General features: G+C 46.0%; 1 protein-coding gene across 2 annotated transcripts in view; it reads left to right on the top strand.

The window, feature by feature from the left end:
• Positions 1–20,954, top strand: part of DSCAM (DS cell adhesion molecule) — a gene marked incomplete at its 3' end in the record, with an annotated part of 667,277 nt that overhangs the window by 513,451 nt on the left and 132,872 nt on the right. For both annotated transcript variants that reach the window (XM_081302466.1, XM_081302465.1), the window contains exons 12-14: positions 16,947–17,143; positions 18,454–18,550; positions 19,015–19,143. In XM_081302466.1, coding sequence (XP_081158592.1) covers positions 16,947–17,143; positions 18,454–18,550; positions 19,015–19,143 — 423 coding nt within the window. The remainder of the gene's footprint in view (positions 1–16,946; positions 17,144–18,453; positions 18,551–19,014; positions 19,144–20,954) is intronic.

Below are 20,954 nucleotides of genomic sequence, written 5' to 3'. Positions count from 1 at the left end.
AGGCCGAATGTTCTTTCTGATAAGCAAGTACTGAGCCATAATGGTGGCGGGGGTGGGGGGGCATGAGGAAAATGGAGGAACTTTGATTGGGCAAAGGAAGGGAGAGGTGGGGAGGGGCCATGGGGGCAGGAAAAATGGCGGAATGATGTGGACATCATTACCCTGGGCACATACATGACTGCACATAGGGTGCAACGCTACGTCATGTACAACCAGATAAATGAGAAGTTGTGCTGCACTTGTGCATAATGAATCAAAATGCATTCGGCTGTCATCTATACCTAATTAAATAAATGAATTAATTAATTTTTTAAAAGATTACATCAGTTTATGAAAGTAGGACCCAAATCCCTGGAAACAGTGTCCCTATAAGAAGAGGTGCCAGAGCTCACCTTCTTTCCGCAGCCAGGTGGGGACACAACAAAAGGGGGCCATCTGGAAGCCCGGAAAAGAGGCCTCACCAGAAATCAGTCCTTCTAGGACCGCGATCTCGGACTAGCAACCCCGGAATTGTGAGACAGTAAACAGCTGTGGCTGAGCCTGCCCAGCCTGGGATCTTGTTATGGTCCCCTGAGCACACTGACACCTGCCCCTGACAGACAGCCCGGCCAGCAGTACAAGCAACGCTCTGTAACTTCCAAAGCCAAGAACAAAAAGGCCATTGAATTCTGCTTGTATGGAGGGATGCTTGTCCTTAAGAGCCCTGAGTCACCATATGAAGAAGTCATTACCCAGAACCTCCAAATGTGACCTTATTTATATATTTAAAAAAATTGGAAGCTGGGCCTGGTGGTGCACACCTGTAATCCCCATGGCTCTGAGGCTGAGGTAGGAGGATCACAAGTTGGAGGCCAGCCTCAACAAGGTCCTAAGCAACTCAGTGAGACCCTGTCTCTAAATAAAACGCAAAATAAATAAATAAATAACATGTTTACTAGAAAATATTTAGACAAATTGGAAATAAGTAGAAAGTGAAATTATATATTATGTACTGATATTAACATATGTATCATCTTTTAAGACATTTTTATTCTCATTCCATATATTATATAAATATAAATACACACACACACACACACACACACGCACACTCAAAGATGTGTTTAGAGAAGAGACACAGAAAAACTTACAGGCATATTTTAATAATAGAAGTATCCTGCCACACAGGCCTTCTTATTCCGTTGACAATGCATCATGCCTGTTGCTCTTGGCTGGATCAAGTCCTCCCCAGTCTTCCGTTCTGAAGCCCTGATTCCCCACGTGACTTCATGTGGAGATGGGGCCATAGGTGGTGATAACTTTAAACAGGTCTTCAGGGTTGGGCTGTGCTCCAACTTGACTGTGTCTTTATGAAAGGACACCAGGACACAGATATGTGCAGAGGGAAGATCTGTAGGACACAGCAGAAGACAAACCTGAGCCAAGCAGAGAGGCCTCAGGAGGAACCAGCCCTCCTGGAACCCTGATCTTGGACTTCCAGCCTCTAGAACTACAAAGACAGACATTCTAGTTATTTAAAAGCACTCAGTCTCCTATTTTGCTATAGTATCCCTCGTCAAGTAAACTCATACAGGTATCTTATGAGCTTATAAGTGTAGTTTTCAGTGTTTTAATGACTGGACAATATTCTATTCTATAGAAATGTAATGACCTAAGTACCATGAACATTATGCTGTGATTCAATCTCCTGTTATCAAGAAGGTTGCAAGGAACATTCTTATAAGTAAACTGTACGCATATGTATTAGTCAGTGTTCCCTAGAGGAACAAAATCAACAGGAAGGATGATTATAAAAAAGGGATTTATTAGATTGGCTTACATCACCAGAAGCTAGACAGTCCAGAGTGGCCATCTGCAGGCTGGAGAGCTGGAGGAACCAGTAGCTGCACAGTCCAAGAGGCTGAAGCCCCAGAACAGGAGGGATCAACAGTGCTACCCCAATTCCAGATTGAAGGCTTTTGGAAAGTCCCTGGAGAATCACTGGCGGAGTCCCCTTTGGAAGAGTGAAGAATCAGGAGTCCTACATCCTCAGAGGATCGCAGCAGCAATCAAGAACCCGTTCAGGAAGAATCGAGCTTGCATCTGCGGCCGCTCCCTTGTTCTTCCACCTTTTATTCCATCCAAGCCTCCATCCTATTGGGCGCTGCTGCCCACACTTAGGGAGGGTCTCCATATCAGTTGGCTGTCCCACATGCCAATCACTCCTAGACTCACCCTCACTGGCACATCCAGAAGCCTCTTAGATCTTGGCATCTCTAATTCCAATCAAGTTGACAATTCAGATTAACCCTTACAATATATATTTAATTGATTCTTAGGATTAAAAACCAAGAAATGGGATGTAGACTCAAAAGGTGTGTTCATTCAAAATGTTCTACTCCTGGCCAGACTGTTTCCAGAAGGCTGTGCCAATTGGCATTGCCCTTTGCAGGAGCCGAGTGCCCTTGTCTCTAAACAGGACACTTTCAGCATTTAGCCTGTTTTGCCTTGGCAGGGAAATTCTTTTAATTTCATAACCAAAGAAGTCAAGGATCTTGACATTTAATTATTGAAATTTTCATTTTTTTCTTTTTAAATTACCTTTCTCTCTCTATTTATATAAATATATCCTTTTACATTTTCCTGAAATACCTTTTTTAATGTTTATAAACCCTCATTATCACATGGTAATCCTTTTGTCTGTTACACATTACAGTATTATGCCAATTTTCCATGTTTCTAGAATTCTGTTTTGCGTATTTATTTGTTTGCTGTGTATGACTATCCAGAGTTCTTCCAAGTTCACACAGTCAAACCGACTGAGAAGCACCTTTAGGGTTTCCTTCTTAGGTATCAAGTTCATGAATACATTCTCTTCCTGAAAATATTCACCTAAGAGGTTTTTGTTTTGTTTTGTTTTGCTTTAGTGATTTTGCAAATATCAGGGGGAAAAGACTGTGGGTTGGCTGTAAACATTATTTAGATTTTTTCTGAGTATCATTTATATTTTTTGATATAAATAATATCACACAGTCCAAAGGGCTGTGTGAAGCCATCAGCAAATGTTGATGTGAGACTCAGCCATTGTCTGGCCGGGCTCTCACACCTGGTCACCAGGGTCTCCTGGGAATGGCTAGCCCTGCAAGCCCTCTGGTCCTTCCCAGGAGTGCACCCCTGAGCAGGGAACAGCCATCTCTGCTCTAAGGTATCCTCTGGGTGGCTCCAAAGCAGACTCAATTCTGAGAGCCTTTTCCCTGGCAGAGCTGCCTCCCTGACCCCTGACCTCACATCCCCCTACCCTTCCCAGCAGCTCTAGGGTTAAGCCTTACATGCTGTCCCTGGCATAGGGACATGCCTACTAAGGTGAAGGCTCATTTGCTGTCCACACAGGTACATCCAAACTCACACAGGCACCTAGTGGCTACGTGCCCTGACCTTAGAGCCCAGCTTAAACAGGTGTCCAACACACAGTGCCCTACCCCGGGCATAGGAGGCTCTATGGGAGGAAGCAGGTGCTGGCCCCAGCCCCAAGGGACCTGCACAGCTAAGATGCTTCCATGGACAGGGTCTGATGAGGCAAACTCCCCTGGTGCCTGGTGTGTAAATTCTCTCCAAGAAAGACGCAGAGAAGAATGCAACAAATCCTTCCTCAGGAGAAAGGATAGGGGATGCTTTTAAACATTACCTAGTACCCTTGGATATTTTTAAATGTTTCCTACATCTGATTTCCATCTCTATAAGGAGAACTATGCAATGTAGAGATCCATGCACAAAGACCAAGGCTTGGTGAGGTCATCCAGGAGAGCTCTCTCGTGCTTCGTGAAGTCATTTTTGTGGCTTTTCCGCTCAGGACCATGTGCTATGAGGGACCCGCAGCTGGTTTGGGGAGCACACTTCCTGCATGGAGGAGCAGTGAGTGAAAGCCACCCAGGTCCCCATGCACTGCTTAGCAGCCCTCATTTTCTTTGAGGCTGAATCTTCCTAGCAGGTTTCTGCTTCATTTAGAGCCGTCAATACCTCAATTAGTGCCTGCTTGCCTCCCCTGGGAGGGACCGTCACACATGTTGCTTCACAAGCCTCTGAAATCTAAGAACCCCCTGAGAGCCGCTGGGTCATTCTATATCCCCTGATTAACAGTGTTGTTTGCCAACAATCCTGCGTTTCTTTCTGCTTCTTCCTTTTGAGGACGTATCAGCTGACATGAATAGGAGGCGATGTAGAGACGCTGCCTGCCCATGGCTATGCTGGAAATATTCCCCAAATGTCCCCTGGTTGTGATTTACTCCTGGTTGTAAAGCTCATGTACCCATTGCAATGCAAGAAAGAGCATTAGTTTTAGATGTGTTTGAGTGCATGCAAGTGTGTGTGTGTGTGCATGTGTACAAGTGTGCCTGGCATGCAAGAGTGTTGTATGCATGTGTGTGTGTGTGCATGACTGTGCACATGTATATGTGTGTTGCAAGTATGTGCATGCACGCATGCATGTGTGTGTGTGTGCACACTCATGCATGCTTCTCCTGGCATTTACTCAAAAGCAAGGACACAGGCTCTGTCCCTTTGTGTCATTACTACTCTGGGTCAGTATGTGAGCAGCACCTCCCCCACAGTGAACTCTGCGGCAGGCAGGCAAGGCAGGGGCTGGCTTCTGCACTGCTCCACCTGCGTTCTTGCTCTTGTGAAGCCCGTCTGTCTGCAGCATAATTGGCGTACTCTGAGTCTCTGAGTACTCTGAGCACCACTCATTCAGCAGTGCTTCAGCAGACCTGCAGAACCAGATGAGAGTGGGGAGACATCTGACTCTGAAGTTTTCCTTTCGGAGGGAGGAAGTTCTTAAATCAGAAAAAAATGTAATTATATAGATTCTTTCAAACACACGTCATTTAAAATGCACATCTTCTTGGCTTCATAAAATCTGGGAGAAAAATGTAAGGTAATTCAAATGCTTCAGTAACCCTAGAATTGCTTCTGTGCCTCCAACACACACACACACACACACACACATGTGAGCACAGTCACACATCCATACATGTGTGTGCACACATGTGGCCATGCATGCTAGCATAGGAACACTCATGCACACATGTGTACACACCTAAGCCCTCTCTATCTGCAGCAGGAATCTCTTTGGAAACGACCTTGAACCCTCTTCTTCTAAAGCAAGCAGACCATCATCTTTTTTCTTATCACTTTAACAGAATTTAGCATTTTAAATATCCCCTTTTTCCTTTTTAAAATCTATCTTGTCAAAATTTAGGTAATTTGATAGACATGACCATTATATCATTTCCCAGATTAGCCAATACTTCATTTGGAACCTGTGTCAGTGAAATTTACTTTTAAACAAGCTTTATTTATTGTGATTACAGTCTTAAATCTTTAAAGCCTCCATAATCCCATCATCTGAACACTGTTTTGGGTTTTCCCTATTGTCCTTCCCTTTTGCCTTAGAGGGGTATATAATCTAGCTAGGAAATCAAGTCACAGATGCAAACACTAACTGGAGGAAAATGGCCACATCACTAACATTTCCTATTCTGGATGGACTTTTCACGTGTTTGTTCTGTACCTCCTCTAATGGAAGCCGTCATCACCCTCGTACCCATTCCACAGACGCAGAATCAGGCTCAGAGCATCAATGCTCCACATCTGTTCCAGATCCTGTAACAACAGTTCCCACACAGAGCAGAGAGAGGAAGGTCTGGGGCCATGGATAGAGGGACTGTGCACAGAACAGGTCTCCAGAAGTGGTCCTCTTCAAGCAGATGGTGGGACTGCTGAATTTGCATGTCTAGCAAGTTATGCTGTTGCTTATGCTGTTGGCTCAGGGACACTTTTAAAGAGCCACTGTTCTAAACAAATTATAACAAGATTGCTGGGGATATGTGCAATCATCTGTGAAAACTAGCATGTCTCTTAAATTTGAAGATGCACTTATTCCATGACTGGGAAATTCACTCTTGTGCATGTACTCTAGAGAAATTCATGCATACATGACCAAAAACGATCATAGGTATATTGTTTCCAATAAATGAAATTTGAAACCCCTCAGATAAGTGGAACATTCATAAAAGAAACATTATACAGCAGTGAAAACCTGTGGCTCTGTCTATACAAGCAAACAAAAGGGAGGGAGAAGACAGAGAAGTATGTGGACGTGCGATGCTGTTGTGTGTGCGAAAACTGGCAAGGCCTGAGTTGTCTACGATTCAGTTGTCTATGATTCGGGTGGAAGAAGTGGAGGCTGCATGTGTTGGCATCCTGGGTCCACGTGACCCTGAGCAAGTCATTTCAGCCTCTGTGCCTGTTTCTGCCTTCACAAAATTGGAGTAATAGTGGCCGCTTGGTCCTAGGCTTGCTATAAGATCAAAGCTCGTGAGGTTCTCAGCAGAATCCGTATGCTCATCGCCGCCATCGTCACGGGAGGAGGTTTTCAAAGGACAGTTGATTTCCCTGACCCTAACAGAGTCAAATCACACAGGCATGCAGAAAAAGAGGGCATGAGTTCAGATCATCAAGTAGAAGCCAAGGGGAGCTTGTGGTCAATGGCTAAATGAAGAGGGCACCCTGGGAAGTGAATATTGACCACTAGAGACCACATGGCCAGAGACTTCAAGGGCAAATTTTCAGAAATTAGAAATATGCCAGGGATTGGAAGTTTAGAGGCAGGAAGGGAGTCCTGGCATGGAGACTTCTTGGAGGTGGATCTTCAGGGCAGGAAGCCCCTGGGTGTCCTAAAGAGGGAGGTAGCATGTGTGTGGCCAGGAGCCCTGCGCTGAGTCCTCGCAGCCACAGGCCACGTGCGTTGCTGCTGCTGCTTCAAACAGTGGGTGTGAGACCCCAGCCATCTACATCTGGTGTGGGTGAGGATGATGGTTTCTCTTCTCTGTCGGTGTCTCCATGGCAAACTGCTGTCTAGATGCAAATCACCTGCTCAAAAGTTAGATCAGACCTTGGAATCCAACTCCTCTGTCCCTCCACAAGCCACTTGGAAGCTGCTGGTTCTGTTTCCATGGAAACTGCTTGCCTTGTGAAAACTATATCAGAATACTCAGTGGGGGGAGACTGGCTGGGGGAGCTTCACTTCCAAGACCCTGGGAGGAACTGGCCCACCACTGGCCTGATGCTCGATTTTCTCCTGGTCCTCTCCATGGGCCACTTGGGGGTATCATGGTGACACTGTGGCAGGTGTCCCTGGAGTGAGTGATGGCCGAGGGGAGCACCCAAGATAGAATTCAGTCCTTCTGTAATCTCATCTCAGTGATGTAATGCTACCCCCGCCATATTCTGTGGCCCTGTGGACTGTGACTGGTAAATGTTAGAATGACCTCCACAAGGGTTAGGATTCCAGGAGGTGGGTTGCTTGTGGTCTTCTTCAGAACTGGCTACACATAATTATTTTTCCTGATTAATATTCTCACCCAATATTTCATGATGCCCTGGTCTACTTCATTACAATTTTTCCTTTGTTTGTTTTTACAATTGTCGTTGATAGGCGATCCAAAGTATATTTACTATTTTCATTCTTCTTCCTAATGAAGAATGAAAATAGTAAATAAACTAACTTTTGAGCAGGTGATTTGCGTCTAGAAAGTTCGCTTTTTTATTGAGCAAAAGAAAGCATCGTATACATGACCAAAAAGGAAGAGCTGGGGCAGTGAGGACCTGCCTATCTCCATGTAAATTGGAGGAAAGTGCTGTTTTAATATCGTTTGGTTAATATTCGTGCTTGTCATGCGAAATGAATCAACCTTCCTCCAGTGATGTGACTAGAAACAACTTCAGAGTGAATATAATACGAACCCTAAACGTTCTCCGGCTTCGCCCTGACACGATCAATCCTGTCAGGAGGCCCCAGCAAAGCTGCCAGGGAGTGGAGATGTTGTCATTCCTGCTAACGCCTAACATCAAACACAGCCCACTCGAGCTTGGAAACATGTATTTGATGAATGGTTATAATCAAAGTAACTTCATTATGTAAGCATAATAACCCAGCCGAGAAGATATTTCAGTATGTGCTAAGAACTTATTAATTCCTGGCTGGAGAAATCATTTTCTTTATAGGGATTAGAGCTGCCCAGTAGGCAGCCTCACTTGCTAAAACTTTTATGAACAATAAGTATTTGGACAAGGAGGAATTTTTGATTCTGCAGCGGTGATAATCACACTGAGTTTCTGCAGGGTCTTTCTTCAGACACCCTCAGTGGGTTCCGCTAACATAATCTCATTAATCCTCATCAGAGCCCTAGGAGGCTGCTGGTCTCATTGTTCTTACAGATGAGGAAATGGAAATAAAACTAAGTGGCAGAGACCTCAAACAGAGGCAGTGTTGCTCGGCCTTAGGACAGCTCGAGGAGCAGCAGACAAGGAATTGTAATCCGTTTTCCCCTTTCTACTCACTTTTTTTTTTTAAAATAATGTTTTGCACACCAAGGATTATAGCAACATTGTTTGCAATAACCAAAAAGTGGGAGCCACCCAAGCGTCCATCAACACTAAAGAAAATGTGGTTTCTTCATGTGTTGGCTTAAGAAAGGAAATTCTGACACAGGCTGCAAGGTACATGGAATTGAGGATGTCACACTAAAGGACATGAGCCAGTCACAAAGGGACCAACACTGGGTGAGCCCACTCACTTGAGGTCCCTAGAGCTGTCACATTCATGTGACAGAGTTGAATGGTGGATGCCAGGTTCTGGGGCTTTGGGAGGAGTCATGAAGGGTCATTGTTCAGGGTGTACCACATTTCAGTTTGGGAAGCGGAAAGAGTTTGGGGGACTGGACTGTGGTGACAATTGTACAATAATGTAAATGTACTTAGCACCACCTAAAGTTATTAAATGGCAAAATTTGTGTTATGTATATTTTGCCAAATGAGGATCCCAACACCTATCCTTCAACCCCGTTGCATGTTGCGGGATGACGCAGGCAAGGCTGGCTATATAATTCTCAAGACTGGAGCCCTGTATGGATTCATCCCTAGATCCAGGGACTTCTGGGGACGCTGTGGTCCTGAAGCAGAGTTAGGGAATAAGAGACCTCAGTGGTCAGATATCCTGTGCCCTGTGGGCTAGCCTCAGCTCCTCTGCCACAGGCAGGCCAAAAGCTTTGCACTTGGAACCAGAAGACCTGGATTCTTCCTCTAGATCTCCCATTCACCAGTTGCGTGGCTTTAGGCTAATTCCTTTCCCGCATCCTGTTTTATTATGTTTGAAATTAAGAAACTCTCCTGAGGACACACACACGTGTTGCAATCAGATCAAGCACATGAAAGTGATCTCTGCTCAGAGGAGGCACAGAGACACGTGCACTGCTGACTTGGTGTGGCATGAACTTTGGTCTGCCAGCTTCCCAAACCCTGGAGGAAGAGAGGAAGAAAGAGGTCAGGGATATGAAATATTTTAGGAATTAATGAAGATAGCCTCACTGTATTACTTTTGTGGAGATACTAACTTTATTTCTTTTAATATCATAGTAGAGAAGAATAGAGCTTTGGGTGAAGGGTAGAAGAGAGGCCCGAACAGAATAGTTCTAGTCTTTGCCAGTTTTAATCCTTCCTGTTCTCTGTTTCCTTACTTGGAAATTAAGGAGAAAGGAGAGAAGATTTCAAATATGAAATTAATGTGAAAAGTCTCATTCCAGGCTTTATTTTTGCCCCTTCAAAGCAGGTGTTTAGTGTCTGGCTTCTCTTTGACCATCTGCATAGACATCTGTTAATATACACTTCAACCCAGAGAATCTGCTGGAAATGCTATTTCTACATCCCTCAAATGCATTTATAGCATAATTTAGAATCTGCTGAAGGTGACACTTATAAATATGTCTTGGGTCACTTCTGTGAGCCGTGCGGATTAGGTGGGTATGAGTGTGTGGAAAGCGGCTAAGCACAGCCCCCCAGAGGTCAGCTGCTGGTGTTAGGATGGAATCGTGAATGAAAAAGAGGAAAAGAGAGAAACAGCGATAGAGAAAGAAGAGAAAAAAGAAAAAGAAAGGGGAAAATTAAAGGAGAAGTGAAGGAAGAAGGGAGGAAGAGGGGGAGGGAAAGAAGGAGAAGGGGGAGGACCCGAGGGTGGTGCTGGGGGGGGCACTGGAGGCCACTGGGCGGAGCTGGCTCAACCTGGCATGTCACTTTGATCACTAACACCTTTAAGTAAGTCCACGTGGCGCCCCAGCCCTGGAGACCCTGGGCACAGGGCCTGGGCATGGTATGTTTAAAAGCTCTCGAGTAACTCCAGCTTCTGCGATGCAGCCCAGGTTGAGAGCTCCTGAGTCCATTCAGCTCCCCTGAGTCCAGTAAAAAGCCTGAAAAACCCAGGTCCAGGGCAGTGAGGACCCTGCCCACTAAGAGCTGCATGCCATCGAGCCAGGCCCTGTGCTCCCCATCTCCTCTCTCACGTCCTCCTTTGAGGTGACCCAGGCCAGAGAAGCCCTGCCCTCAACACCAGGGTGACCTGACTCCAAATCACATCCGGTCCCCAGGGAGGCGGTGCCTGGTCCAGGGCATATTAGGCTCCTGTGCATCCCCTCCCCCACAACAGAGACCAGGAGGCCACCATCCTAGTGCCCTGTCACTGAGACCTCACTGAGTCATGTTTTCACCTAAGAGGAAATTAAAATAGAGTAATGGAAATCATGTACTCAGTAAATTTTTTTAGTTGTTGATGAAATAATAGTGAAAATAAACTCTAGTTCATGCCGATCCATGAATGAAAATGTTAATTTGGAATCCAGGTAGTGGATCTACAGCTGCTCAATGTGTTGAATGTTTGAAAATTGTTTTCATAATAAAATGTTGGGAGGGGCCATGTGAAAAAAAATACAGATTGAAGAACCGTGTCCCTTCCTGAGAGCATCTTCCCCTCTCTCCCACTGGGAGTCCCTGGTACCTCCTGGAGCTGGGACAGCCTTGGTGCCTTGGTGGGTCCATAGCCTCCTCTGCCACCTGTATTCTGAAAGAGTGAAGGAACAGAGGAACTTCCCAGGATGCAGAACTTTCCATTGGAAAACATGGGCAGCCCCAGCCAATCCAGGACAGTGGCCATCCTCTAGTTTGAGGGTCACCATTGCAGATGGTAATGATGGTTTCTGAATGGGACCGGTTGAAGTCAGATCCTGGTTGACTCTTGCATTTGGGATGTTGATACCTGTTCTCTGTTTTTCTCTTTTCTTCTTTGTCATATGAAGGGATTAACCCAGAAAATCATGACAACAAGCTTGTCTAGGTTGAGATTCGTCTAATCTCTCATTTGGAGAGTTGAATCATTTAAAACCACTCATTACAGTGAGACACTCTCATCAACAGTGTGCTGGTAAAGGTTCAGCAGTTACCTGTTGGATGTTAGCATTTGCCAGTTTTGCTGGTGTAAATGCTCCCATGGTTGCCAATCTCAAGCTAACTAGGTTATGTCACCGTGCAGTTGAGTTGGGCAGCTAAGTGCCCAATCAGCTCTCCCTGGCTGGTGACAAGAGCTCCCCTGCAACATTATATCTTTATGCTGCAGGAAAATAGGTCAGACGATGCTCTCTGAAAGCATAAGAATGCAGATGTGCTGAGAACTCAAGGTACTGTTAGATAAGACCGTGGTTTATGAAGGAAACTCATAAACTGATTTGCCGCAATGTGAAACGGTGCCTTCCTTCACGGGTGATTTAGCAGCTACAGCGCAGAGCACAGGGTCTCTGGACAAAGCCTTCCTGGGTCTGGATTTCCTTTGTCTGCCAGCAGAGCTGGCCCACAGCCGCTCCTTGACACCAATCCCTATTAAATCACCCCATCCATTTGTGATGCTTCAGAGATGCCTGCAGAAGCTCCTGCTCTGACATGTTGTCATCTCTCCGCACCCATGGCTGTGACAAGTGAAAAGGTCATGCCTCAAGCATTAGCATTGCAAAGCAGCCAGGATAATGGTTCATTCTCCTAAAAATTCCTTTCGGCCTTTCCTTTAAAGGGCTGATGTACTTGAGCAGGATGGGGGAACATGGACTAGTGACAACGCTTCTGACTAAAAGCTGAGTTTATTAGGCAGGATTCAAATGTCCATTTTTATGGGGCACTCATCCAAGGGGGAAATGTGAGTAAAAATCAGCCTCATTTTTTGCAGAAAAAGACAAACAAATCCTAAACTAGAGGCCCACGGTTTAGTCAAGGTACTTCTTCTGTGTAAAATGCAATAGTGCTTCTGCACAAATACTTGTGAAGCAAGTCCTCAAAGCGCTGCTGCGGGTTTTGGAAACTGATTCTCCCAGAGTGTTGTGTAAAGGCCTAGGAAACGGCCTCCAGCCGGCACAAACCATGGCTCCTGCCTGGCAGCTCAGGAGGCTGGGAACCCCTGGCTCGGGATTGGCTTGCTCTAGCTGGAGTCCAAAGAAGCACGAGTGTTAACAGACCTTGGACTTGGGAAGTACTGTGTTCTCACAGGAAATCTGTGTTTATTTCCTACCTAACCATTTCAGAGATTTCCTTTCTTTTCCCAGATGTTCCACAGTGGGAAGTCCAGCCCATAGGCCTGAGTTGCCCAGGAGATGTGGGGCACTGAGTGTGAACTGACTTCCAGGACACAGCTTTGTGACCAGAATTTCTATGTTTTCTACGAAGTACAAGGGTGTTTCAGAAACCAGGGTCTTTACCAGGAATCAGGGAGGGGTCAGGGTTCACCTCTTGAAGCTAAAATATACGTGGTCCTCCCAGGTTCTGATTCATGTTCACCAGCCAGACAGGGAGAATGAGAAGTAAATTGTTTTCTTCTTCCTGGGCCACCAACTTATTTATTAACAGTTTTGCAAGCTAGGTCACTCTGGTAGCTTGAAGATCTCTAGTTATCTTGACTCAGCCCTTAGCCCTAATGAGAAAAAAAAAAATCTTGATTAGTGGATTTAAGCTCAAACAGAGGGTATCCTTAGAAAGGAACCACCTGTCTCTGTGGCAACAGTGCTGGGCTGAGCTGGGGTTTCTACAGCCAGCTCACATCCAGCAGGAAAGAAAGATGGCCCAGGGTGTTCTTTGAGTTCCTCATCACATGGGTGGAGAGGGACTTTCCTATTCCTCACCATAAACTCCAAATCTAAATCACTCCTATCACTTCCTGTTCTACCCTCCTTATCTGGAGAATGCAAGATGGCACTGCTACTTGGTGAAAGTGCAGTGGTTCCGCAAAATGTTAAATTGCTGTATGATGCAGTAGATCTGCACCTAAGCATTTACCAAGGAAAAATGGAAGCAGCATTATACCACTTACCTGCAAATGTTTATAGCAGAATTACTCTACTCACAATAGCCAAAAAGTGGAAACAACCCAAATGTGCACCAGAGGTAAACCAAATGCAGCATATCCATGGAATAGAATATTATTAGGAAATAAAAAGGAACAAAGTACTGATACACACTGTAGTGTGGATGAACTTTGAAAGTGTTATGCTGAGTGAAAAAATATCCAGAAAGTTCCATACAAAAGAATAGCTATTGTTTTTTATTATTGTTGGTTGTTCAAAACATTACATAGTTCTTGATATTATCATATTTCACACTTTGATTCAAGTGGGTTATAAACTCCCATTTTTACCCCATATACAGATTGCAGAATCACATCAGTTACACTTCCATTGATTTACATATTGCCATACTAGTGTCTGTTGTATTCTGCTGCCTTTCCTATCCTCTACTATCCCCCCTCCCCTCCCTCCCCTCCCCTCTTCTCTCTCTACCCCCTCTACTGTAAATCATTTCTTCCACTTGTATTATTCTTCCCTTACCCCTCACTTCCTCTTGTATGTAATTTTGTATAGCCCCGAGGGTCTCCTTCCATTTCCATGCAATTTCCCTTCTCTCTCCCTTTCCCTCCCACCTCTCATCCCTGTTTAATGTTAATCTTCTTCTCATGCTCTTCCTCCCTACTCTGTTCTTAGTTACTCTCCTTATATCAAAGAAGACATTTGGCATTTGTTTTTTAGGGATTGGCTAGCTTCACTTAGCATAATCTGCTCTAATGCCATCCATTTCCCTCCAAATTCTATGATTTTGTCATCTTTTTAATGCAGAGTAATACTCCATTGTGTATAGATGCCACATTTTTTTTTATCCATTCGTCTATTGAAGGGCATCTAGGTTGGTTCTACAATCTTGCTATCGTGAATTGTGCTGCTATGAACATCGATGTAGCAGTGTCCCTGTAGCATGCTCTTTTTAGGTCTTTAGGGAATAGACCAAGAAGGGGAATAGCTGGGTCAACTGGTGGTTCCATTCCCAGCTTTCCAAGAAATCTCCATACTGCTTTCCAAATTGGCTGCACCAATTTGCAGTCCTACCAACAATGAACAAGAGTACCCTTTTCCCCACATCCTCGCCAGCACTTGTTGTTGTTTGACTTCCTAATGGCTGCCAATCTTACTGGAGTGAGATGGTATGTTAGGGTGGTTTTGATTTGCATTTCTCTGACTGCTAGAGATGGTGAGCATTTTTTCATGTACTTATTAATTGATTGTATGTCCTCCTCTGAGAAGTGTCTGTTCAGGTCCTTGGCCCATTTGTTGATTGGGTTATTTGTTATCTTATTGTCTAATTTTTTGAGTTCTTTGTATACTCTGGATATTAGGGCTCTATCTGAAGTGTGAGGAGTAAAGATTTGTTCCCAGGATGTAGGCTCCCTATTTACCTCTCTTATTGTTTCTCTTGCTGAGAAAAAACTTTTTGGTTTGAGTAAGTCCCATTTGTTGATTCTAGTTATTAACTCTTGTGCTATGGGTGTCCTATTGAGGAATTTGGAGCCCGACCCCACAGTATGTAGATCGGAGCCAACTTTTTCTTCTATCAGACGCCGTGTCTCTGATTTGATATCAAGCTCCTTGATCCATTTTGAGTTAACTTTTGTGCCTGGCGAGAGAAAGGGATCCAGTTTCATTTTGATGCATAGAGGGAGATGATGGTAAATGGACAGGAGGAAACATTTGGTGATCATGTGAATGCTCTAAATGTGGTGTGACCATGCAATGCTGTACACTTGTTTTCAGGTTGTAAGAGCATAGATGTATGTACGTACATAGGTGTTAGATAATGTACGTGTATTTGTGTTGAGTTGAGAAGTGTCTCCCCTGAAATTCATGTCCCTTTGAAGCTTCAGACTGTGACCTTATGTGGAAAGAGGGTCGTTGCAGATATAATTAGTTAGCATGAGCACACACTACATTAATTATATCTGCAAAGACATTAATTATACCTTCTCTAAATATATCTGCAAAGACACTATTTCCACATAAAGTCCTACTCCAGAGTTCCAGAAGGGCATGAGTTTTAGGGGGGGTGCAAATGTGAGCTTGACCTTAGAAACAAGGGAGGGCCTTTCTCCCTCTTTTTGAGGAAATGAAGTAAAAATCAGATAAAAATATAGATTTATTTTTTCAAATTTTTCTTGTCTCTTTTGAAACATCTTGTTCTTTCCCCCATTTTTAAAATAGCTTTTAAAATTTTATGACTAGCCAAGTGTATTGGCACATGCCTCAAATCCTAGTGACTCAGGAGGCTAAGGTAGGAGGATGGCAAGTTCAAAGATAATTAATGAGGCCATAAACGACTTAATAAGAACCTGTATCAAAATTTAAAAAATAAAATAAAAAGGTCTGGGGATGCAGCTCAGTGGTTAAGTACTGTTGGATTCAATCCACTACCAAAAAGAAAAAATTTATGCATATTTGTTTTTGATTCTGAATCTAATAATCCTATCATCTGAAGTCCTTACTGGGCTGACTCTCCATCACGGCAGGTTATTTTCTCATGCACTTTATAGTTTGGGTTCGTGAGCTCATGTTCACCAGAGCTTTATCTGGGAGAATCCCAGTGAGGCTGGAGGGAGGGCACATCCTTCCGGAGTGTCTGTGTTTGCCTTGCTCAGTCCCTCAGACATACTACCAAATCAGGTTCTCCTCCATGTTAATTCTTTGGCATGAATTTTGCTCCAAAGCTATGAACATAGAGTCAGGTCAGTTACAGATCTTCAAGGGATTTTTTTATGTGTTTGTTTTTTTTACATCTCACTTTGCCATTTTGTTTTCATTTTTATTTTAATTTTTGTTTATGAACTTATTTGGAAGCCTACCTTTTAAATTCCTCCTCCCAGATAAGCAAAGCACCAGCGACATGCGGCCTTTAGCCCTTTAGTTTTCCAGCATCCATCCCTCTTTTGGTTTGAGCCCCGGGCTTCCCTCATCCTTTCTTGTATGCGGAGAGTAGTTTAGGAAGGTATTGTCTTAATACGCTGTCCTGGATTCATAGGTAGTTTGTGACACAAGGGTGGAATCTCATGTCATCCATTGCCAAGAATGGAAGTCTGTGGATTAATTTTGGATAGAGAAAAGGAAACTTGAGAAGTTTCACAAATAAAGGTTTCTATCTCCTTAATCGGGGATGAGATTCTGTGCTCCACATTTTGGGAGGAAGGGCAGACTTGAGGTCCTCGGGTGCCTGGAAGAGATTCGCAAAGTTTGTAACAACCACGAGATGAGGCTGGTGAGATGTGATCACAGGGTGGGTTGGCAGCCATCGGGGTCCACCTGACAACTAACAGGAAGGTCTCCTCTCCACAGTGGACAGTGAGGAAAGGCAGATGATCACAGAAAGAGGAGCACGTCAAGTCTCTTTCCCAGACTGATCAGCAGGGAGATCATTTTCCTGAGTGTCCTTGGAACGTCAGCCACGTCCCCGGCCACGTCCCTGGCCACATCCCCAACCACTTCTGCTTTCAGCAGGCGTGGAAGAGAGCAGCACCCCATGGAGTGAAACCACACCCAGCCTCTGCGGGGGGCCATGAGGTCAGGCCTCACTGCCCGGCCCCTCCCCCGCCTGTGGTTCAGGACAGCTGCTCAACGGTTTCTTGACTACATTTTATTTCAAAGGAAACCTCTTCAGCCCTGATTAGCTGAGTGCCGTGGGGGGAAAGTCGAACACGGCTTTGCTGAACGCTGGTGTCCCTCTTGGTGTTTCAGTTCCCGCCATGATAACGTCTTACCCAAACACCACGCTGGCCACTCAGGGGCAGAAGAAGGAGATGAGCTGCACGGCCCACGGCGAGAAGCCCATCATTGTGCGCTGGGAGAAGGAGGACAGGATCATCAACCCCGAGATGGCCCGCTACCTTGTGTCCACCAAGGAGGTGGGCGAGGAGGTGATTTCCACTCTGCAGGTAAAAGCATGATGTTGGGGCCTGTGCCTGTCCTTTCCCACCCGTGACGGAGGGCAGACAACCCATGGGAATTGACTTGTGAGGCTCCGTTTCCCTCCCCATTCATTCAGCAGAGATTCCCTAGTAGCCTTCAAAAGTACTGCCCTGTCGTGAGCACCATCAAGAATAATGTTATTATGAACACGGGAATCCAGCTGGGATTTTAAAAAAGTGAAAAGCAAGGTTTTTTAATGGCTGTTAATTTGGGTAGAAAGACAGAGGCTATGCTGTGTGCATGATTTAACTTCCTATTCAAAGAAAACTTGGACGGGCTTTAGGACAAAAATGTTAGGGTAAAAAATATTTTGTTTCTTTGAAAAGATCCAATGGAAATGCTCATATCAATAAAAATAACCAACTCTAGAAATAAGGGTTATATTCCTTTATACTTTTTAGCACTATTGGCAGTAAACTGAGCAATTTTTTAATTAGGGGATTGCAGGTAATGGTGCTATAGCACACATGGGAAAAATAATAAAGTTCTGGGTTTGAAACACTGATGTGGGTTCTCTCACAAGGGTGCAGTCCTGAAGTCCACCTGGAGCAGAAGTCAGGGGCTGTGCAGGGGCCCCAAGGATACCAAAATTGGCAATTGCCCAGGTCCCTCAAATAAAATGGCATGGTATTTTCCCATAACCTATGCACATCCCCTATGTGCTTTAAATCACTTCTAGATTATCTTATAACACCTATTACAATGTAAATGCTGATGGTAAATAATGTAAAGAAAAAGTAGGTATATGTCCTGTACAGATGCATTTTTTTTCTGAATATGTCCAATCCATGATTGAATCTGTGAACACAGAAACCCACAGATACAGAGGGCCGACTGTATTTTTAGATGTTTCTTTAGGCCTGGCTGTTTTGAATGTTCTAAAGTCATACCATGAAGAAAAGAAAGAGATATGTATGTGGAATACATATCAAACTGGCCATAACATCCCACACATAAATTACACGTTCAATTTAATGAGCCAGCCGTTGACATGGATGATGTGCATCAAATCTACCCAGTGCACATTAGCAATTGCACTGAAATAATTTGCCCTTAGAGGGTCTGCGCATCTGTGTGTGTGTGTGTGTGTGTGTGTGTGTGTGTGTGTGTGCGCGCGCGCACGCACACGCACACACAAGCTTGTCTGTGTTTGGGTGTGCATGTGTGTGGGGATGGCAGGGGGTGAGGGAGTGGACACCTTCCAGCCCAAAGCCATTTCTCTTTCTCTGGCTCTGCACTACTAAATCAGATGTATTTCTTTCTGCTTTACTCACAGATTTTGCCAACTGTGAGAGAAGATTCTGGCTTCTTCTCCTGCCACGCGATCAATTCTTATGGGGAGGACCGTGGAATAATTCAGCTCACAGTGCAAGGTAGGAAGGAGAAAACAGCCACTTCAGGACAGGAAGTGTGTGCGGGCCTCAGGCATCCCTGCGGCCCCCGCCTGCTAGCTGACACTTCCCAACTCCCAGAGCATCGGGAATACACATGTAGAGGCCCTGAAGCAGCATTTTTGCTGTGGTTATGTCAGGGTGCAGCCCCTTTGCAGAAGCTAAGGCAGAGGACGAGTCAATCACAGCAGTCCAGGTACTGGACTCTCAGGACGGAAGGGAAGTTTAACATCCGGGTTTTGAGTTGGAGATCCAAACTAGAATCATGGTCATGAAAACCAGAGACTTGGAAAAGCAGAGCTGCTCCTCCTAAATGTGATTAGAAACAGCAAATGCTGCTGAATAAGAAGCGTCCATCATTGTCTAAAGCTGACCCCGCTTTCCTATGAGCAATTATGCCTGTGTCTGGTTTGCACTAACTCCTGGTCTTTCTGTTGATGACACAGAGCCCCCAGACCCTCCCGAAATTGAGATCAAAGATGTCAAAGCACGCACAATTACGCTCAGGTGGACCATGGGGTTTGATGGAAACAGCCCCATTACGGGCTACGATATCGAATGCAAAAATAAATCAGGTAAGTCCCTTACTTCCTCCAGCTGCATTCCTGCTTCAAGAGACCTTTTGATCTCTCTCCTTTTTCATTCATTTTGCCCTTAAGAACATACCTCTTCCCTCTCAGAAGCTCAGAGGGTGCTTTCCTCAGTGGGTCACTTCCCTTGTGTGTCCCGGTTTCCTCCTGTGTCAGGCCCAGGCCTGCCCTGTTCTTAGTGGGCCAGCAGGACCTCAGTCTGGCTCCCCACTGTCTCTCAGGCATTCCTGTCCCTCGGGGGCCAAGGGCAGCCAGGCCCCTGTTGTGACCCATCCTACCTCACCTCCCACTCCCCAGCTGGTGAGTGCCCCAGAACATGAGCCTGTGTCCCAGCTTCAGTGCTGAGCCGGCTGGGCGGGGTGTCTGCAGGTGAGCCACCCGGTGGGGTGTGTGCAGAGAGAGCAGAGCCGCTCCTGCCAACACGGGGTGCTTGCTCTGCAGCAGCTCCTGGCAATGCTGCAGGGACAGGCCGGGACACTCACTGCTGCCCCCAGAGCACTTGGCCCAGAGCTTACACATAAAACTGACCCAGCTGCCAGCACCATCACAGATGGGCCCCTGATGGTCTTCCAGGGACAACACCAAAGGCCACTGTGAACATTATGGTCCATCCAGCCAAGGCTGTATTACCACCCCTCTGGCCCCTAGTTAGAATTTCTACTGTCTCACAAAAGGATAAGAGGAAGGAGAGCCCCAACCACAGGGAAGGGTTAACAGAATTCTGAGAGCCCACCAAAGCAGCCTGCCTTCTCGCTTTCTGGGCACCGCACGTTGCTTCAGATTACCCTGTCATGGCCAATTTGGCCTCCTCTGCTACAAGCTGTAGGAACAAATCAAGCTCAAGGATTGTGGAAAAGGCAGGTGCAAGGGGAGGAATTTTGCTGGAAGAGTGTGCCAGGGACAGAGCCAGGGACGTGGGGTCGGTGGGATGCCAGAGCCGTGAGGGATGGCTAGTGAGGACCTTGAGAGAGAGCAGACTTTGGAGAGGAAGAGGGGGTATCAAATCAAGGTGTAAGAAATAGTGTCTGAGAAGCTGGCAAGAAAAGGGGGTGGCTCAGCTTTCTGGCCCCAGGTTGCACTCAGAGACACAGAGGGCAGTGTGATATACCCAAAGCCCCAGGCAGACCCTCGGGGACTCCCAGCAGCACTGTCCCTGGGGAAAATGGCAGAATGGTACCCCAGGCTCAGGAGGCACAGAGACCTGGTTGAGCCCTCCAAGACAGTGCTGACCCAAACAGAGGGTCTTTCGGGGCCAGGACGGGTGGGCTTCTCCAGGGCCAGTGCAGACAGAATGACCTGGCCTCTGTTCTAAAGAAATGGCCCGGATGGAACCACAGCGTGGGTGCTGAGATGCAGGCCTAGAGTTGAAGGAGCTTCAGTGGGAGGCAGACGGCGGGAGGGGTGCAGGAGAGAAGCAGAGGGGAATCCTGGGCTGCCTAAGAGACCTCAGAGGGCAGGGACTGCCCTGTCCCTCCCCTTGCTGAGTGTGGGGCTGCCAGCACTCTGGCTGGGGCTCACAGGCAGCCTCCCACTGAGGAGCAGGTCAGAGCCTCTGCTGCTTCCAGGGAGGCTCCATCTCTGGATACTGGTGAACTCCAGTGCCTCAGCAGGGGGATTGCCATCCTGCCCATGAGAGCGCTGCTCTGGGCACTTCGCCAACCCTTCTGTTGTCCTTCTCTGCAAAACGGGAGACGGCCACAGCCACTGGGTGGCCACAGGCTGCCACTGGCTGAAGCCCCAACCTGTGGGACCACAGAGTCCCAGCCATCCTTCTCATGCTCACAGGGCTTCCTCTC

The sequence above is a fragment of the Spermophilus citellus genome (assembly GCF_964194105.1).
Source record: "Spermophilus citellus genome assembly, chromosome: 7".
Taxonomy (NCBI): domain Eukaryota; kingdom Metazoa; phylum Chordata; class Mammalia; order Rodentia; family Sciuridae; genus Spermophilus; species Spermophilus citellus.
Note: the sequence above shows the minus strand (reverse complement) of the source record. Positions and strands in the feature narration are given on the sequence as shown.